Raw genomic sequence first — 22602 nt, 5'->3', positions numbered from 1 at the left:
AATTTTCTTTGTTATTATTGTTAAGGGCTGTTGTTGTTTGATATTTGTTTGTGACTTCCTTGTGTCGTGTGTATTATAAGAAAAAAATAATGAACCGTACATAATATTGATGGAAAACATAAAAAAAAAACAAAGTATAACATTTCTTAAAGCCAAGCAACGTTGTAGGTTTGAATAAGTTATTACGTTGTAGGTTTGAATAAGTTACACTTTTAAAATTTCTTGTTCTCTTTATATGTCTATATCAGATTGTCTGTTGTCTTTATACAAAACTCCATTTCAATTTAAAAAAAAAACCATTAGCAAAAGAATATAAATAAAAATATCAATAATATCAAACATACACCATATTATATATATTTTAACTTAACATCCGCTTAATATGAAGACTTTACTTTTATAAATAATCATAACATATAATTAGATTAAAATACATATTTAAAGCTTCAGCATGTAATATCCCACTGCTGGGCATAGGCCTCTTTCTTCATGTAGGAGAAATCAGAGCTTAATCAACCACGCTGCTCCAAAGCGGGCTGGAGGATATATTCTCTACTATGAGTAACGATTCCTATCAGGTGTACATGATAACAACTGGGACCGACAGCTTAACGTGCTCACCAAGGCATGGTAGGGAGGCCCACAAGGACTAAAAACCAGAACGGAAGGAAATATTTGTTTAAACATTTGGCTATAATAACATAGTTGTGTCACAATTCATAATAACACTTTTTTTATAACACGTCCGCCTATCGCAGTCTACTGCTGGATATAGGCCTCCCCAAGTTCACGCCAAACATCTCATTTTTTTTTATTAACGTACATGGTATTTAGAAAAAAACCACAGTAAACATTTAAACTGCAAATCTCTACGTTCGCCTAAACCATCAAAATCTGTAAATCTTCAATTTCCGAACCCTCGTAGTTTCGGAAAGCCAGTTAATCGTTACAAGTACCTGATAGTAATCGAAACCAATATTGGGATGTCGATTGGACCAATATAATTTGTCACAGACGTACCTACTTAGAAAACGTTCTTAGTAAATTGGTTCATTTTCGAGTAATAAAGTCTAATTAATAGTAGTAAGTAGACTAGTCAGTCTAATTACTGCAAAAATCTTTGACTTCTTGATTTATGACTATTACTAAACTAAATATAGATAGACAGATCTGTTAGTTATTATATGATGTTACCGTTGCATGTATTTACTGTTGGACTTGTGCTATTCTGTAAATGCAGTCGAATTGTTAGATATTAATCCGTAAGGATATTCTGATTTTGTTTGCGCATATAAAAATTGCAAAAATTAAACTGAGTTTATAAGTTACATTTTATTTCAAGTTCAAGCATTGGATTTTAGTATGAGAAACAGAACATAGCAAAAATAGATGACTCATGTGAACCCTGAATTTCACCGGTTTTGGTCACGCCACCTTGATTTGTGACCTATTTTATATTGATTACTAGATGATCCCGCAAACGTTGTTTTATCATATATGTTATTAACCCCCCCTAATCCCTCCCCCCTTATAACTTAGGTCTATAAAAAATAGATGTTGGTCGATTCTTAGACCTACCCGATATGTACACAAAATTTCATAAAAATCGTTCCAGTCGTTTCGGAGGAGTGTGCTAACTAACACTGCGACACACAAGAGAATTATAAAAATAAATAAATAAATTTTTAAAATTATATATAAGACGACTTTTCTTGCATAAAAACAAAATATATATAAATACATAATATAAAAACTGATGTAAGCATGTTTAAATAAAAAATATAAATCGACGGGTGCAAAGTAAAAAAAGTTAACTACAATTTTGTGTTTTTTTTTTATTGCAGTAACTAACTAAAAACTTTATATTTTACAACATGGCAAAATAAAAAATACAAATATCGCCTCATTTCTTGTACTTTTGTCAAGTAAAAGAAGACAACTACTGCTGTTTTGTATAATTACACGACGTACATGCGTTCAACTACCGCTTGGCCGCTTTTACGCAGTCCGCGCGGGGGCGCACGTTCATTTCTATTGTGTCATCAGTCAGATGTCATGTGCTTCGCCGGCCGGCAACAATGTTTGTTGGCTTTTTACGTATTAAGGTTTGTTGAAAGTGTTATCATAATAATTAAACCATTTGAATACATCACAATAGACATGGAAAGACGTTTTTGCAAATTTTTGGAATTGGAAAAGTCATACTTTTTACACTTACTGAAATATATGAAACATCTTTATTAAATCCAGATTTATTAATTCCTATGTAGAAACGTCCAAGTGGTAGTTAATTCAGTTGTCATATTTTTAAGCACAATGTAGAGGCAGACAACTGCAATATCTCGTAAATTAAACATAATTAGAAGAAATGAAATATACAATTGTTTGTCTAGCTAAAAAATATAGCAGTGCTGAAAATTTCAACAAATTTGGTTTGAAATTGACAAAATGGGAGCACTTTTTCCTATTTTGCGCTCTCCTGAAAAGTTGCTGTTTTGTATATAACTCTTTTTACTTTGCACCCGTCGAAATAGAAAGTGTGAAACAAACATAGTCGTCCACTTTATTTTAATTTATCTATCTTCGTATCATCATCATCATCATCATTACAGCCTATACAGTCCACTGCTGGACATAGGCCTCCACAAGTTTACGCCAAAAATAACGTGAACTCATGTGTTTTGCCCATAGTCACCACGCTGGGCAGGCGGGTTGGTGACCGCAGTACTGGCTTTGTCGCACCGAAGACGCTGCTGCCCGTCTTCGGCCTATGTATTTCAAAGCCAGCAGTTGGATGGTTATCCCGCCATCGGTCGGCTTCTTAAGTTCCAAGGTGGTTGTGGAACCTTGTTATCCCTTAGTCGCCTCTTAGGACACCCACGGGAAGAGAGGGGGTGGCTAAATTCTTTAGTGCCGTAGCCACACAGCACCCGTAGCCACACAGCACATCTTCGTATATTTATTGACATGTAGATACGAATACATAGCAAAGAAATTTAACAGCTTATGAATTACTATTTGTGCCCTGCGGTTTTGCCTGCGTTAATTTGAGGAAAAAAAAACGTGTTTAATATTATATAGAGTTCAAATTAAGAAACGACATTTTCAGCTTTATAATACTAGTGTAGATTTAAATCCAACGAAATTTATAAAATAATCAAAATTTTAAAATCTTTATTTTAATTAACGCTTTTTATTTCATTTATATTTCCAGTTTTATTATAAAATCGAAGTTTGTTTGGCTAGTCGGTGATTATGGTAATATATGGGCTAGTTATAATGTACTCGGAACTTTATACTTCGCTAGTCGGTAACTTTGCGTTTCAACATATTAAATTGAAGGAAGTTTCACATTGTTAAAACTTGTACGATCGATCATTCAATATTTTTTATTTGCATCTAGTTGAATAACTTATTTTGAAAATACATTTATTATGTAATATTTGATTAGTCTGATTAAATGAAAATAGTTATTTTAAAATCAATTTCATTTTAGTAGAACTTAGCTGTAGTTAATTAACTACAGAGTATAGTGACTGTCTGGCTGGCTTATGGAGATAGTACCTTCAAAGAAAATTGCCGAGAAACAGCTTCACCAGCTGTGAGTTGCAAAGCTAGAAATCATTACTCACACCTTTTAGCAGACCGTTATTATTTCATTCTAGTAATGTAAATATTCATTGCCAAGGTTGATATTGATCATTGTCTATTTTCAATAAAAAATAGAAAAAGATTCATTAGAAAAGGCGAAAAAACTTAAAAATGTGGTTGTTATTACACTTATTTATTAGTCTCCATTAGACTCCATCGGACTTCATTTTGACCCACTTCAAAAGTTCAGATTTCATTTAAACTTAGTAGACTTATCGAAGACCGATGACAATACACTAATTTGATAAGATTATTCCATTATCCTAATTAGGATCGTCAGGATTAAATAAATTTTCTTTTTAGGTTGGTTTATTTATAAAGGCGTGTTTTTTTAAACATATTATTAGAATATTCTTAAACTAAATTTTACAAAGACTTGTTACTACGTATAAGAAAAATAAAATCCTAATAACGTCACATATATTGTATTAACACATAAAGAGTAAAATTTACTCTGATCTTAGGCGTTACATTTCAATTTACTGAGGATTTGTATAGAAGGGAATAATGCACGACCAACTTAACTTGAGACGATCCTTCCCTCTCGTGTTACTGAAACTGAGAACAACTGGTGTATTAGAGTATACAATTAATAGATCAAAGTAAATTGGTTATATATATCTGCTTTACGTTTGCTACACAATCTGTTTTCAAATAGAGGAATTCCTTTAAAATCTTCGCTTGTACGTTGAATTACTTAATATATACCGTTCTTGAAGACAATGGATCCGATATGCAAGAATTAGGCGGATTAAGGATGATTAATTTAAACTGCTACTTACTAGCTTAAGGATAGATTTCAGTAGTTGGTGAAGTTTTATGAGGAATTACAATACGCATAATTTAATTCCTGCTGTGTGGTTACGGCAGTAAGAATCTAGTCACTCCCTCTCTTCCCGTGGATGTCGTAAAAGACGACTAAGGGATAACAGACCCACCACCACCTTGTAACTTAAAAAGCCGACCGATGGCGGGATAACCATGCAACTGCTGGCTTTGAAATAAAGGCCGAAGACGGGCGGTAGCGTCTTCGGTGCGACAAAGCCAGCTCTGCGGTCACCAACCAACCTGCCCAGCTTGGTGACTATGGGCAACACACATGAGTTCACGTCATTTTTGGCGCGAACTTGTAGAGGCCTATGTCCAGCAGTGGACTGCTATGGGCTGCAAGTGACAATTTATACGTGTAATACCAATTTATCGCAAAATACGAGTAATTGTTGTGTAAATTAAGTAATGGGTAAAGGTTTTTTTTTTCTTTATCATAAAATACTTGTTGCGTTATAGACTCATATTTTTGTAAAGTTGTTCTAAAGATCATTACTTTATTCAAAGCTTTTATAAGTTTTTAACTTTGCAGCCACACTCAAAATAGTGATATGATATTGTTATTGCTTTACTTATTAATTATTATTGTTATATCGATGATTGGTAAATATTTTTATTGTTATACATGATTATTTGAAACTATGAACTGATTGAATGTATTGTTTAGTTGTATGAAAATAATAAAAATCAAATATCAAATTTATTGTCAATAACTGTTAAGATTATAATGTGTTGATATATTTACTGATTCTATAAGCACTATTATATTTAAACCTTTTTGTAAGTCAGGCATGCATGAAATAAATATAGGTTTATTTTTATTATTAATATAACTTTGCGATCAAGGCTACTATCAGTTTTATTGATGTTATGAATTAATATGAAAGCGGCTACTATTTGCTGTAACCACTCCGCTAACAAGCTGTCAAAACCACATTTAAATATTGTCTTTAAAAAAAAATTAAACCGGTTTAAAAACAGCGAAAGTAGATCATTAATAGAACCTCTTTCTTCATATAAGTCGTTTAAATAATATATACATACCATTTCTAAACTACGTTTTAAAAAATACATGAGTATTATTTTGTGGGTAGAAATGAGATTGAAATTAAAAATTGAAAATTAAGTTAAAGAAAAAAAATATTGTTTTGAATTTAATCATATCTATATGTGACAATCTAGAAAATAAATACAATAATAAAATAATTGAGATAAATGAGTATTATTTGCAAAGCCTTTAACCGCTAACAGTTGTAATAAATTTTAGTACACCTTCTTGTATACAAAAAGAAGTTTTATTCTAGCACTAGAGTCTCTTATTTTAATTTGAAGTCGAAACGTTCTCAATAAATTGGAAAAAAAGTTAATTAAAAATATATTTTTAGAACAAAAAAGTCTTTGTCGATGACAGTGATTGATCAATTAAATATTTAAAAAACGATTTATAGTTAAAGTCAGCACAGAAGTTTAGAAACTTTTAGAAATATATATATTTTTTTAAGAATAACTAAAATCTTTTTCGATTCGTGTTTATTTAGGTCCGTCAATTTTAAGTTCATTAGTGATCCTGAGTAGTACTAAAGTAAACAAAAATGAGCACGAACTCCTTAAAATAACTTTCTAAATGAAACAGTGAAATTTCAATTACACCTTGCTTGTTTACGTTCGTAAAAGTGACATACTGTTTTAATTGTTTTGTGTAAAAAAAAGTTACCTTTACAAAGAACGTCACAAATTCATTTTATTAGGCTTTCAACTTTGATTTATATATTACAATATTTGTTACTTAATAAAATATTATATATCAAATAACATTCAGTAGGAATTACAATAAAATGTTCAGATAATTTATCGTGACGCGAGCGTTTTAAAAGGTACGAATTTCGTGAAGATTCTATTCAAGATTACCATTATCGCTTAAGAAGGTATAAAAATCACATTCAATGTACTGGTGACAATGTGAATTTCTCTTTTAAATCCGTTCACGGTGATCCTTTTAAATATCTTTATTATTGCTTGGATGCCTTTTCATTGGATAGTTTTGGCAAATAGGTTATAATATGAGGATATATAAATTACGTATATATATATTTTTTATTTTTTTTTGGAAAGGCGTTAATTTAAAATATTCAAAAATCGAAGTAACAATAAATGTTTCCAATTCTGCTATATCAAAAAAAGATCAACAAATTTGTGAAAAAAGAAGTCATTCAAAGTTATTAAAAATTAATTTTAATTATTATTTATTATTTATTTATTTGGAGAACGGTACAGAAACAATTACAGGAATAACAGCGTAGCATAAAACAGAAAAAAATAGATACAAATTGTCCCCTCTATGTCTCACTAAGAACATAGGGATAAGATTTACAGCAAGGACAGTAATGATGATTAGTTATTACTATTAATAGTCTAGAGCCAATGAAAACACCAAGGCAACTTATTAATCTAAGTAAATAACTTCCTAACTTTAGTTTTAAAAAGATGCCGGGAGCACGAAAACATATCTATTTCATTAAATAAACTATTGTGTAGGACACACATTCTGTAAAGTGGCGCGCGTTGACCTATATTTGTTCTGGTTAATTCTATATGGAAAAGGTTTTTAGACCGAGTTGGTTTAGCTGGAGCTCGAAAATACAGTTCTGCAAGAAGTTGTGGTGCGTTTATTTCACCCATGCAAATATGTCTGAGGGTAAGTGCATCAGCCATCGAACGTCTATCGTTAAGAGAAATCATGCTGTATTTATCTAATAATTCATTATAAGAGCACCTTGGGGAATGAATACGGTAGTTGAGGATACGTAAAAACTTTTTTTGTACAAGTTCTAGGCGATTTTTGTATGTATCGTAGTATGGGTTCCAAATGGGGGATAAATACTCAAGTTGTGAGCGCACTAAACTTTTGTAAAGACACATGAATGTTTCTTTTCGCTTAAAAGATTTCGTGATGCGGCAGATAAAACCTAACATGCGGTAAGATTTTTTTAATATATGATCAATGTGTGTATCAAGTGCAAGCTTTGTATCCAGATAAACACCTAAGTCACGAATCGACGTTTCAGTATCGAGTATATGATCTCCCAGCGAAAAGGTGGATGGTATTATGTTTTTATTTCTTAAAAATCGAATATGTTTGCACTTGCTATAGGCTAAAAATAGTTTATTGGCTCTACAGTATTCATTCAGTCTATCCAAATCTTCCTGCATTAAACAAATATCATTATTGTTTGTTACGGTGGAGTATATTTTTAAATCGTCTGCGTATAAAAGAAACTTTTTTTTTTTTTTTTTACGACAAATAGGCAGGCATTTGACCACAATCTCACCTGATGTTAAGTGACGATGCGGTCGAAGGTGGAGCATGCCTGCCTAATAACAGCCTATTCACTCTGGCCTTGAAGGCACCCAGATTGTATCGTTCGGGAAACACAGACGCGGGCAACGAGTTCCATTCCTTAGCTGTGCGCATCAGGAAGGTAGAGCCAAAGCGTTTTGTGCGCGTAGGTGGCATATCGATGACATAAGGATGGAACGATCGACCGCGCCTAGTGTCCCGATGGCGGAAGGTTGTTGGGGGAATTAGATCGTGTAATTCCTTCGCACACTCACCGAAATATATTTTGTAGAACACCGACAGACGAGCTACCCTACGCCGATGATCGAGACTCTGCAACTTGGTGTCTGTCAGAGTAGGGTCACCTATGAGTCTCTTAGCTCGTTTTTCCACCGAGTCCAAAGTTGCCAGTTGGTATTTGGCGGATCCATCCCAAAGATGGCAGCAATACTCCATACAAGACCGAACTTGTGCTTGGTATAGTTGGAGCAGCTGTTCTGGAGTGAAGTATCGCCTGACCTTAGAGAGAATACCTAGTTTTTTTGCTGCAGTTTTTGCTTTGGACTCGATGTGTTGCCTAAAGTTCAGATTGGACGATAGCTCTACACCGAGGAGCTGTAGGGAGTCAGTAATTTCTACAAAACATCCCGGAAAGTCGGAGCCAGGTGTAAAGGGCTCCGTTTAGAGGAAAACACACACGCCTGTATTTTTGTAGCGTTGAACGTGACCAGATTGGCATCGCCCCATTCGGAGACTGCCTGGAGGGCGACGTTCAAGCGGCTGACCATATCCTCTCGACAAGACTGGATAACATCCTTACTAGCCCTTGCACTCGAAAAGTATCTGTCCGTCACTGTGCAGTCGTCAGCGTACCCAAAGGTACCGGGGACGAGCAGATCGTTAATATGCAGCAGGAAGAGGGTAGCGGACAAGACTGATCCCTGAGGAACACCAGCGTCGATAGCCATTTGGTCCGACGAGTACCCGTCAAGGACAACTTGTATTGAACATTCGCTCAGGAAGTCAGAAATCCAAGTGCAAAGACCAGGTGGAATACCATATGAAGGAAGCTTGCTTATAAGGCTCGCGTGCCAAACCCTGTCAAAGGCCTTCGAGATATCGAGAGACACGGCAAGTGCTTCGCCGTGTTTGTCAATGGCCTCACTCCAAATATGTGTGGCATACACTAGAAGGTCCCCAGTCGAACGGTGCTGGCGGAAACCGTACTGCCGGTCGCTGAGGAGATCGTTACCTTCCAAGTGGGCCAAGAGTTTGTTGTTAAGTTCACGTTCCATAGTCTTACAGAGTATGAATGTGACCGAGATGGGACGGTAATTGACAGGGTCTGCACGACTACCTTTTTTGGGCACAGGCTGCACGTTGGCAAGCTTCCAAGACTTCGGCACTTTGCCAGTCTTAAGTGACAGGCGGTACAGGCGTGTAAGAGGTGGAGACAACTCAGGGGCACAGGTACGCAGGACTATCGCTGGTATACCATCCGGTCCGCTAGCCTTGTTCACGTCTAGAGTTTGCAGGATTTTAAGGATCTCTTTTTGACGTATGCGTACTTCTGCCATAATGCAGTCAGCACGAGTTGAGATTGGTGGAGCTTTTCCTGCAACATCCAGACGCGAGTTCTCAGCAAAAAGAGATGCAAACAAATCCGCTTTCTCTTTCGCAGAGTGGGCCAGTGATCCATCAGTCCTCAGCAATGGTGGAAGTGACGGCCGACAAAAGTTAGATTCAACGGCTTTTGCCAGGGACCAAAACGCTTTGCTCCCAGAAGGGTAAGAATCTAGTTTGGCCCCAATGCGGCTGATATGGTTGAATCTAGTCCTGCGTAACGTCCTTTTACATGCCTTGGCGGCTTGGTTAAAAGCTTTCTTCAAATTCCGAGAATTTGGAGACTTGTGCGCTCGAGCTTCAGCCCATGCAGTGTATGCTGACCGCTTTTTGGCTTCTGCACGATAGCATTCCGCATCAAACCATGGGCGAGCTTTTCCATTCGTCGCTACGTCAGAGTATGGTATAAAATATTCCATACCCTGGCGTATAACCGCGGTAATGGCTTCAGCGCAGCTCGACGGATCATCAGAAGAAAAGCATACCTCTCGCCAAGGATAGGACGAGAAAAAGTGACGCATCTCATCCCAATCTGCTGCCTTATATCGCCACACCCGTCTTGGGCCACATGGGGATTCTTCGGGTGGGGAACAGACGGATATTGATTTTACCAGACAGTGGTCAGAAGTACCCAGTGGTGCAGAAATTGTTGTTGAGTACCTGTCTGGATCAGTTGTTAAAAATAGGTCTAAGCAGTTGGCGGTATGAGAGTCTACGTCTGGTACCCTGGTAGCACAATTTACAAGCTGGGTGAGGTCCAGCGTCAAGGCTAGTTTACGCACTTCTCTCCCAGCATGGTCGGTCACCTGGTATGGGTACAGCCACTCCTGGTGGTGGGCGTTGAAGTCCCCCAGGATGACTAACTGTGCCGAAGGGTAACGCTCTCGAGCCTTATCCGCCGTTAGGGTAAGATGGTCACATAACTGAGTTGTCTCCACGTCTCCACTGTGCGAACGGTAGACACAGGCATACAGGATTTTCTCCTGTCCTGTGTCCACCAGAACCCATAGGATGGAGTAACTGGATGTCTCAAGGTGCTTAAGACGCTTGATGCAAATGTCATCACGGACGTACACACAGACTCCGGCACGAGGTATGAACCTGTGCTCCAGAGAATACCCGGGGTAGCTGAGGTACGCCGTGTCAGCCGGACATCTGATCTGCGTCTCAGTGAGGAACAGCAGCTGCGGTTTTTCTGTTTCTAGGTGGTGGTGGACAGATTCGAGATTGGAGTGCAGACCTCGGATGTTAGAGAGGTGCACTTTCAGTGGGAGGACGTGCAGCCGCTGTGTATACCTTTTTTTATTCTTGTGTGCTTTCATGGGGAGTGAATAGGTGCAGGGGAATGCGAACTGGACGAGGCGGCATCCTACCTACCAGGTGTCAGACTCTACACCGCCGCACGTAGGGAGCCTGACGCGGAGACTGCGGGGACGCCCGAGCCCCCCCAGAATGGCTACCTGGTCCTCCCTTCCGGTCGCCAACCGGCAAGGTAGAACATTCTGGGATTTTTCGTCAGGTGGCGGGGCAGCCTTTCACAGGTGGCTTTCCTGCTACTTGGGCCCCCAACTTCCTACGGTCGGCCAGCGGCGGCACCGTGCCTCGGATCCCGCTACCCTCCGAAGCCAGGCACCCGATGCTGCAGTGATGAGCAGACAGAATCGGTCACATAGAGTGCCACAACTACCCAGACACATCCCCCAAATGGCTGCTCTGGGACCCGCCCCGGAACACGGCAATTGCCGTTTGGCGGCGCGACTTTACCCAGAGGGTGGTAATTAAGCCACGGCCAAAGCCTACCACCTCAAGAATTTTGTCGGCTCTTACGACAGGCCTTCTTGCCGGGCCGTAGGAAATTGTATTCTACTGCCCGTCCCTACACGGGGAAAAAACTTTGAATGTTTAAAGCAAGGCGAGATGTCATTAATAAATAAAGTGAACAGTAATGGACCCAATATCGATCCCTGTGGGATACCGGATGTCACAAGTGCAGGAGAAGATGCGTATCCATTCATGACGACAACCTGGGTACGATTTTCTAAATACGAAGAGAGCCACCGAAGGAGATTACCTTTAATGCCATTGTACGATAACTTTCTTAAGAGCAAAAGATGATCCACCTTGTCAAACGCTTTTTTGTAATCAGTGTATATAGCTTCAACTTGGCCCTTTTTGTCTAAATTTTTAAATATGTAATTTGTGAAAACTAATAGATTTGACAAGGTAGATCGCCCCCTAACAAATCCGTGCTGCTCCTCGATAATAGTATGCTTAAGCCTCGATGATATGAAATTGTGAACCAGTTTTTCAAACACTTTCGGAATAGTTGATAGGATGGATATTGGCCGATAATTTGGTATTTCATTTTTCGAACCCGATTTAAATATAGGCGTTATAAAAACCCTTTTCCATTGGCTTGGAAATACACCTTTTCTGAGGCAGTTATTAAAAATCATTTCAAGGGGAAAAGAGATATTTTTACTAACTCTTTTTAAGAATATAGGTGCTATGTTATCGGGACCAGGCCCTTTGCTAGGATCTATATCTTTTAATGCTTTATAAATGTCAAGTTGAGGTAGATAAAGTTGATTCAAACATATAAGGGTCTCATTAGTATCTAGTGTGTCAGGAATTTTGTAGGCTTCTAGATTTACCGGCTCAAAAACTGATTGAAAATATTGAGAAAACATACTACAAATTATGCTTGGATTACTAGATGTACAATTGTTAAGTTTCATGGTTTTTGGATATCCTGAGTTAGTTTCTTTTAAATCAGACGTGTATTTCCAAAACAACTTGATATTGTCTTTAAGAGACTTTTCTATATTTTCAATATATAGATTGTAGCAGTTCCTAATTAGTAGTTTGACTCGCTTCCGCAGCAAATCAAATTCTTGATAATCTCATAATGAACCGTAAGTTTTCCAACGCATCCACACCTTAGTTTTTCGCCTGAGTGTAGAAATTAAACTTTTAGAAAACCAGTTCGGATAGCGAGGGGGTTTTGATTTTGTCTGGGGCACATGTTTCTCAATTATGTCATTTAAGAGACTGTAAAATTTGTCAACAGCTGATTCGGGAGACAGATTGGCGAGTTCCGATGTCCAGTTTATATTACAAAGATCCTTGTTAATGAGTTCGTAGTCAGCCTTAAAGAAGTTTCTCTTAATTTTGTGGTCGTCTAAAGTTGACATATGAGGTTCTCTATTGCACGCTGAATGTAATATTTCGAGTGGAGGGTGGTGAGGAACAAGGTTGAGTAGCGGATCTTCTGCAGTGTTAACAGTTATGTGTCTGCTGGTACTAAGAACGAGATCTAGTGTTCTGCTATTCTCATTTAGAATAGTATTAAATTGATGCAAGTTTATTAAGGCCATAGTGTAAGTTAATAATTTGGATATGTCAGTATCGGACACAACTGGGTGTGGTGACGGACAATCAGACAGCCATTTAAGGTAAGGTAGATTAAAGTCTCCTATTATCATCAAGTTTGAAAAATGTTCATTCAAATAAATATCATGCAGTTTACAGAAAAAACTATCAAACATAGTGCTTTTGGATGCTGGTGGTATGTAGCATGCGCACAAGAGTAAGTCAGAGTAGCAAGGGAAATGTAAGTAAATTGCCTCTATATTATTAGCCTCAAAGTCAAACCTTCTTAGTACATTAATGTTTTTTTTAACTAAAATCAACAGGCCTCCACCTCCTTTCTTATCCGTGAGATTAAGATTTCTGTCTCGACGAAACATTAAGTAGCTATCGGTCTTTATTTCAGAGTCAAAAACAGCAGAAGAAAGCCAAGTTTCGAGTAGGATAATTACATCGTACTCACAGGTAAGTAAATTTAATTTTAATTGAGTAATTTTAGTTTTCAAGCCACCACAGTTTTGATAGAATATTGATAGATTAGCTAAATGCATTATTAAAAGAAGAGTAATATATTATATAAGCTATTTTATTTAAGTAAGTTTTGTGTAACGTTTTTGTGCTCCCTGACATCAACACTATACAACAACAAGTACAACAGAGACAGAAATAAATATCAAAAAAATGTGTAAAGCTTAGAACAATGTTATGATAATTATATGTATACGCACAAAGCAGCATCGCCCAGAGTCACAATATTTTCTTTAAATCACTACCACATCGGATATGTACCACTCGCGCTTCGTCACTTTTCCTTAATAGAATACAATGATTTTTCACCCAAATGTACTTATAATTTTTATCCTTTGCGTGCTGCCTAGCGGTGCTAAATAACAATTTATTTTTGAGCGTTAAGTGTTCGTTTATATAAAAGCGGGCGTCCTGATTCGTAGCAGCGGCGGCGGCAGACATGGGCGGGCCGAGAAGCGAAGCCACGGTGAGAGTGCGGCGCGCGCGCGCAGCGGCAATCACATCATCGCGCAGCCGGCGTGTACTAAGCTGAAGTACGATATTTTTTGGACGGTTGCTAGGTTTGCCGGGGGCTACCCGATGGACGGACCGAATGTCGCTTTCTTTAATGTCAATTCCAATTAACTTTCCTATTTGGATAGATAAATGAACGAGATTTTCAGCCTTTTTCTCGGGAATGTTTTGTATTTCCACATTACAGCTGCGAGAAACCTGGTCTAGGTCATCAAACTTAGCCTGTAAACATTCCAGGTCCGTGCGCAATTGACTGTTCTCCTGCATCACATCATTGAAATTTGATTGTGAAGACGACATAGATGTTATTGTTTGTTCTAATTCAATTATTCGTGTCTCTGATGCAGTCAAACGCGATTCTAGACTTTCGATGTCCTGCTTGATCGACGAAGATACTTCCTGAATCGCAACTTGAAGGTCAGCACGCCATTGTTGTCTTAATGTTTCGAATTTGGCATCAAAATATTGCATAAGCGCCTGCGATTGCGGGTCGACATTAAAATTATTTAGTGACGTCGGTTGTATCTTAGGAGAGTGAGTTCCGGATGACGTACCATGTTTTTTGGACTTACAGTTTTGGCATTTCCATTTCATTTTGTTCATGGGTAATATTTTTTTAAATTCGATCTCGGAGAAATCTGCGCATTGGTAGTGCAAACATATGCTGCATGTTGCGCATTTCAACATTTCCTTATCATTAATATATCTGTTACACTTGCCACAATCCATTGCAAGGCCAAAAAAGAAGTAAAATTATAATCACACAAATATAATATGATCAGCTGATCAATTACTGTCGGTAGTGTGAAAAAACAATCCACGTATCGACACACCAAAATTGACCTATTACGCGTAGCAATAAGACTTCTTTTCCGAAGACACTTCTCCACTTGCAATTTATGATAAAAATGTCGTGGTTTATGAATACTCTATTTTCCGATTTTTAAGCACTATCACTTATTATATTTCACTATTTTTACACTTAAGTCACTATTACGTATCTATATTACAGATTAGAAGCAGAATATCACTTTAATAAAGATTAAAAATATTTTATTTACAACGAAACTAGACAGATGTGTTACTCGTCCTTAGCGCCATGTTATTAAAAAGAAATAGATGAACATACTTACTTTTTTCATTATAAATAGAAATGAAGTAAATATAACGTCTTTAAAATGTTTGTTAGCGAGTTGTCGAGAACCTTGCAGAACACCTCGGATGCAACATCTTCGTCTCTAAACGAAACTTTAGCTGATACTGAAAACATTTTATAAAGTTTGTAACGAAGGTGTGGTTTCGAATTGTGTAAAAGTTTATATATTTCGACTGTTAAAGAAAAAGGTTTTTATACTATTTTTTTAGCATGCAGTGTTTTCCAGCATATGTAAAAACGTTCCTCTGTAATAAATGCACGATTAGAGTATAATCTTAATGTGTGTTCTTGTTCTATATACCATTAAAAATAATAAAACTTTTCACTATGAAAATACGAGAAACAGAGGTAGGCACACGATTTTTAATAAGAAAAATCAACGAAAGCATATCTCACAAGTACAAATAGATTTTCCTACGATTTGATATATTGATAATCAATTAGTGTTACAAAATTAACAAAAAATTTGTATTTCGAATTTTCATATTATATATATATATATATATATATATATATATATATATATATATATATATATATATATATATATTTGTGTATTTATTAAAAACTTTTATAACTTATGTTAATTATCTTGTATTCCTTATTTTATAGGAAATGTAATTATATGTTATAATATTATAATTATTAGCGCAAGCGAAACCCTACAACGTTAGTGACAATTTGTTTTTCTTAAATAAATAAATGTTCCGCAAATGAAGTATACACAAACAACATAACTGACTCTAATAGGTAGTATTATCCAAGCTTTGTGTCAGAATCTGATTTTTATACTAATCTAAATCCGACACGTTCTAAGTCTTACAGAGAGCGATTGCTGTCTGACCTCCGCAATAATTTACGGGATTAGAACAATTCTCCCATCTCGAACGTATTAAGATCGGATAGAATAATTGAATTAATATTTCAGTTCTACGCATTTTAAACTAATTTACCAGGCTAACAGAACTCAAATGGTTAATTTATGACTAGCTAGCGAGGTGGGTAGAGGTATCGGTTTTTATTATTGTACTCGTATTGCTAAAACGATATATTTTTTACACACTCAAAGTAAGAAAGTTAAAAATTAAAAGATAAATGAATTTTACTTTTTTTTTATTAAGTTTAACTACATCTGCTTTATTATGAATAAAAACTATTAATACGGCTTTGATTGCTGTGTTTTCGATAATACTTTTTACAAGAATAATGTAAGGGTTAAATGTGTATTTATGTAACTAGATCCGCAAACAAGCTATGCCTCACCTGATGGTAAGCGATTACAGTAGCTAATAGACTTTTGCAACACCAGAAGCATCGCACGCGCTTTGCCGACCCCATCCCCAGTTCCCCCCAGAGCTCTAATCACGTTACATACCAGCAGGAACACAACAACAGTGCTATTTAGCTGTGATCTTCTGTAAGGTCGAGGTACTGCCCCAGTCGGGCTGCTCCATATTTTGGGCAGGAAATTTCCTGCTGTGCCCTCAGTTTTTAGCTCCGACAATTTTAATAAATAATAATATTGTTAAATACAATATACAATTTTACCCTATTTTTTCGAGTACTTATCTTGGGTAATATTCAGAATTGACATTATAGTATTCTTTACTTTTACTTAAAACGTAAAATAACGATTACTTGCAAGTAATTATAGTATAAATCATAATCTCGTGGAATAGTGATGTACTAGTTAAATGGTGGTAAGAATGCTAGCAGAATTTTTTAATCGCAAAAAGGACACTTTGGCTAACAAAACAATGAATTAGCTATTCTGTTACTAGTAAAGACAGTACCGGAGTTCACATTCCAGCGGGCTAGCTATATTGATTACCACTTGACGGACACATTAAGGAGAACTTCATAATTTCAGCCAGAGACTAACGGAGAAGTAAACTGCCCAATACAAAACAATACATTGCAAAACAAACCTATAAAACGTCATAGATATATAATCACTTCAGAGGAGTCATAAAATTTTCACTTCAGTAGAACATCGTATAATAATTAATTTTGATAGCCCGTTTGTATTGGTCATCTTAATTTTAGATGAATCGTGTAATAAATTAGTTAGTAGCGCGTTCCCGACTTTGGTAAATGGCGTGGATTGATATAGAGCTGTATTCACGATGAAACATCGGACGCTTTACAAATTTATCGTTTGTACAAGGACTAATTAATGTTACTTTAGAGAAAAAATAAATATATCTTAACTAGATAAGTTCATTATTTGGTCCTTTTTAGAAGTTATCTTTTTTTATTAAATATTATCGTAAGTCGGTTATAACTCAAGAAGCAAGAATAGGTACTATTAATATACATTTCTTTTTCGTATTGAAATTCATACTTGACTATGAAAAGAATACAATTATTTTCAATTTGTATTGTATAAATAACGAAAACTAGGAAATTTTATTTCAATATTCAAATAATTATATTTACATATACAGAGTGTCCCACAACTCAACGTTAAGCCGAAACGGGGTGATAGGATTGATTATAACTATCATGAGAAAAATCAGAAATAATCTACCCCATGCAGTTTGAAAATTATGGGCATTTAAGAAAAACTTAGAAATTTGGTCAAACTGTAACCATTTTTCGGTTATTGTGGTTAATTTTTATTATTTTTGTTTCTTTTAAACTTTGAAAATAATGACACAATTGCCCCAAGTTTTTTAGAATTAAGACTATTTGTTAAACTATGAATTTAAAATTTTCAAAATTTGTCGACTTTGAAAGGCCTTCTTTAAAAAATGTACTAAAGCGCCTTGGCAAGTGCCTTTGAAAGTTTGCGCATTTAATCAGGATTGTAAAATGGTACAATCCTTGTTAGTTTCATACTAAAAAAAACGAGTAAAACTAAAAACCTCAAGTAACCCGATTTTTGTTAACCCACTTTACTCAGTTCAAATGTTTTTTATTCGCACAAGCTCTTGGTAGCTTCTTAATTTTACGACAAAATGATGAGAGATATGGATAGTGGACATGTTTGCCATGAATGAGCGAGACAGATAATGACGCTACTTTTACCAAAGTCAACAAAAGTAAGTAAAATTAATAAAATAATGAAAAATCTTGACCGAGTTTAGTTTTAGGTTTATTGTAATAAAAGTCAGATAGGGAAATAACATTTTTTATTACAATAAATGTTCAAATTGTTTACCATCATCCTCAATACATGACCTAGATCTTCTTAAAACAGATCTATTTATTATATGGGCATATCCTCGAGAGTTGATGTCTTCAGCAGCTTGAGAAATTCGTTCATGCGGTTCGGCTACGCTCTCAATGGTCTCTGAATAAACTTTTTCTTTGAGAACGCCCCAATAAAAAAATCCACGGGATTTAAATCTGGGGAATGAGCTGGCCACGAGATAGTGCCTGAACGTCCAGTCCACCTTCCCGAATATTCCTGGTCAAGGAAATCTCTTACTTGCACTGCGTAATGCGCTGGGCAGCCATTTTGTTGATACCACATGTGGCGACGATCTGTTGGTACGTCCTCTGACGAAGTTGGTAAATTTTATCTTAAAGAATGATGAGATTTTTTTTCTGATTTTTCTCATGGTAGTTACAATCAATCCTATCACCCCGTTTCGGTTTGGGACACTCTGTATAATAAACAAGTGTACAATTCTTAAGCTTAAACTTATTTAATTTATCATTTTTTTTCTGTTGTGTTGATATTATTTAAAAAAATACACTTATTTAGCGACTTTTAAATTTTATGTTTGTTGACGTCTATCATGCTTAGTCTAAAATATATTATTTAATTTCGTTCTTTGTGGTTTCAATAACCAATAACAAAGGTTTGACAAATATTATTAATATTAAATCCAAGATTGAAGCAAATATTATTTTTATTTACTATTTTATTTTGAAGTTAACGTGTAGCACTACGCTTTCTTGTATAAACATTGTCGAAGATTATGCTCGTTAGGCTACGTTTACTTTAGGATGAGTTTAAAGTGTTACTAGAAATCAAAACTAATTTATTTATTTATTTGTTTTAATATACTAGTAGGTTGCAAACAAGCGTACGGTTCACCTGGCAGAGGCTGGATACTGTAACCAATGAACGCCTATAAGAGCAGCATTGCAAGTGCACTTCCCTATGGCTATCTTACCGCAGGAACACAACACCACCTGAGAGAATTATTATTTAGTTGTGCTAATTTGTAAGGTTGAAGGACTTTCCTAGTCCGGTTGCATATTTTGAGCAAGGTGTTTCCTGCTGTGGCCTACCTTATATAATAAATACAAAAAAAAATATCACCTTTGACACCCTAAGTTTTGGTACCTACTTATAAGTTATTCGTTTATTTATATGGAGTTTATGGGAACGAATTATGTTACCACATAGGTAAATATAGAGCAAAATGGAGAAGAATGGATTAGTAGTCCTTTCCCAGAATATTTTACTAATTTTTTTAATTACTATTGAAGAAAATACCAAAAAAAAAAATGGAGACAGATAGTAAACAATCTAGGTATAAATTAAAGATCAAAGGCTCTTTGCTCTTGACTTTCAATTCACTTTTATATTTTTATTCTGAAGATTAAAAATGTCTTCCACAGATATTCATAATTTTGATACATAAGATTGATAGCATATTTTTCAGAACAGTATTTATATAATAACCTCGTTAGATGCATTGGTTAGGGATTAATTACAAGAACATAATCAAAGCTTAAAATCTAAATAAATATTCATATCACAGAGTTCTCGTATACCTTTAATATACTTACAAAATTAAATGTATTTGATTTACTAATTACAAATTTTATAACATATGATTTTATACATATACCCATGCCGAAATTTATTATAATTAGTTATTCAAAAACTTTTAATGTAAAAGATAAAGATGATAGTTCAAGTTATATGTCATTAAACGGCAATCACGATTTAAATATTTATCCAAAAACAAATGAATGGATCCAAATTTGGTGGAATCAATAGTAGTCTCTCAATAAATCACACTGCCCTCATTAGACCAAGTTGATATCATTATAATAAAGTGTATAATCGTGAAAGTTTAATTTGTACGAGAAATATAGGAATCTGTTAAGAAGCTAAGCTGTGAGTTGTGACCATATTCTTACAAATTTACATATATTACTTATTTAAAGCTATATTTATGACAATCCAAATAAAATCATAAAAAATTAAAAATTATTCATTAATAAATAATATTTTGATGAAACTATTCAATATTTGTAATATATCGATATTTGAACTTTCATTTCAAACTGATTATCTTCACGTCTGAAACATCTGTATCCCATGTCAGAATTTGTTACCTGCTGTTCAATAACTTTGACTATAGGAACAATGTATGTCGTTTTTTTATTCAACTACTAATGTATACTTGCTGACTTAATGACTGTACTTGTCATTTTAATATAAGATAGCTTGTTTATATAGCTCTAAAAACTATTCTATCATAGTAGTGTAGTGGCCTTAAGTGCAGAAGGATGATTACCGCTCAGGCAGCTGTTTATATATATTAATACATGAAGCAAGAACTTTGTACCCCTTTAAAAAAAATGCGCGGACGTAGTAGTATGAAATTTCGCACACTTATAGCTTATATAGAGTGCTGAATGCTAATATGATTTTAAAAATATGTATAAGAATACATTAAATCAATAAAAAAAAAACGTTTCACACACTACCATGCATTAGACAAACACACGCAAATATACTCTTCAGTTCAAACGTATAATTTAAATTAATTATGGTCGAATTTCGACCACTGGGCGATCACTAGTTTTAAGAAAGTTTTGTTCATATTCTGGGTGTATGTTGCTGTGAGTCTCTGCATTACGCCTTGGAGATCACGTAAAGTTTGGTTTTGGTTGTCGTCATAGGCTATATGGAGAAAAAAGTTTTTGTTTTTGAGCACAGTAGAGATATAATAAAAATAAAAAAGACCGTAACGAGAAAACGTATGTGTTAGAGATATGTTCACAAAAAAGACTACAAAACTTAACAATATATAAAAACGCAATGCGGATACACCGTCTCCACTAAAAAAGAGGTATTTTTACAGATTATCCCTCTTTACCTCAGCGTCACACATAATTTAATACGCCACTTTACTGTCTACCCTCATCTGTATGCTTAAGCCTCGTAAAAGATTCCTATTTATATTAACTATTTTTTTCTATCTCGGATTTTATATTAATCTAATGAGGTTTAGATCGCTTTTATTCACATTTTATAATTTATCGCGTTCGCGTTCAGCCTGTATCGTCCCACTGCTGGGCATGGGACTTTTTCTCCACGTAGTAGAAGGACTGGAGCTTTGATGAAATGTATGAAAAACAGTAATGTTAGTTATTTTGAAAACTAAATACACAGCAATAAAATCGTTTATACAGTATACGTAAATAATTGTAATAATGCAATTCGATTAAAATAGTGAGTATATTTAAAGTGTATTAGGCTTAAAATGTAGTTTACAGTTGTTAATATTAGTGAAATAGACGAAAATAACTCTAGGTCTAAAACTGTGGTACGACTGTCATTTACAGTGCCACCAACTAATTAGGGTGGAAACGCTATTGTGGGCAGTGTAGCAAGGTGCTAATATGAGTGTATTTATAAAACGTCGCATGACTTAACCAAGCTACTTGTACTACCATTATTAATGTGAAAGCCATTCTATTTACTTGCCTGTTTAATTATTACGTTTTTTATGATCAAAATACTAAACCGAGTACGATTTATTTTGTTAAAATATATAAGACAATATGAGTTATATTAAAGTTAATTTTAAATCAAGAAATATTTATATTATTCACAGGATAATCTTTTTTATCATTTCAGCTTTTAAAATTAGCCATTATACGAAAAAGTTCCCTTCGATTGTTTGATAAATACTACGGTAATGACTTTGATATCTTGTTTGTTTTGTTTTTGTTTCATTGTTATTGTGAAAACATATTATCACAGTATTATGAGCTTTCGTATGAAAACGCCAATTTTTGTGGTAATTTGCGGTTTGATAAATTATATAAATAATGTCCTTGCAATTACAAAATGGGAAAAAGCAAATCTGGTAACTATTATTTGAGCTGTTGTCATCTTAATTATCCAAGCAACGATTACGACAACAGACGATAAAAAAAAAAACACCTTCTTACTCGTAAAATCAAATAGGTAAATTTCTATTCATGATCAACATTTGATTCCCATGTACATAAGTACAGCTATGGGTCCATCAAATCAAAGAAAATTACATATGTACATCTACTCTATTCTTGAACATGGAATAGGTTATATTCAAATTTATTCAATGGCCAACCAGAAATAGGTGTACATTCCCTTAACCAAATAAAATTAGGAACGGTGTAAGTCTTATGGCTCAAACATCAAAGATGATATTGCAATAAAAATGTGTCTCCTTATATTGGTCACAGGAATTTATACGCGATAGCTTCATATAGTCAAGTCGGAACGAGAATATACATACAGTCATTTATTCTACAAAGGTTCGTTTGGTTACAATGAATGAATAAAAATTTTAAAAGTTCCTTGAAACACAGAGAATGAGGTATAATTACGTTCATAAGAACTAATTTTTATCTT

General features: G+C 35.1%; 2 protein-coding genes across 2 annotated transcripts in view; both read right to left on the bottom strand.

Moving 5' to 3' along the window:
• The window catches only part of LOC123657443, a 49095-nt gene extending 38334 nt beyond the window's left edge, over positions 1-10761 (bottom strand). Inside the window, exon 1 of the mRNA XM_045592986.1 lies at positions 9312-10761. Within this exon, the coding sequence (XP_045448942.1) occupies positions 9312-10761 (1450 nt within the window). The remainder of the gene's footprint in view (positions 1-9311) is intronic.
• Positions 10762-13555: 2794 nt separating this feature from the next.
• Positions 13556-14578, bottom strand: LOC123657442. The gene has a single exon (XM_045592985.1). It carries the CDS (start codon positions 14576-14578, stop codon positions 13556-13558), a length of 1023 nt encoding a protein of 340 aa, XP_045448941.1.
• Positions 14579-22602: the final 8024 nt, after the last annotated feature.

The sequence above is a fragment of the Melitaea cinxia genome, chromosome 10 (genome assembly GCF_905220565.1).
Source record: "Melitaea cinxia chromosome 10, ilMelCinx1.1, whole genome shotgun sequence".
In the NCBI taxonomy this organism is placed as follows: Eukaryota; Metazoa; Arthropoda; class Insecta; order Lepidoptera; family Nymphalidae; genus Melitaea; species Melitaea cinxia.
This window is presented reverse-complemented; position numbering and strand designations above follow the sequence as displayed.

Bases quoted from the DNA above. Each gene is read 5' to 3' on its own strand.
- LOC123657442 (XM_045592985.1), bottom strand. From the start codon at position 14,578: ATGGATTGTGGCAAGTGTAACAGATATATTAATGATAAGGAAATGTTG.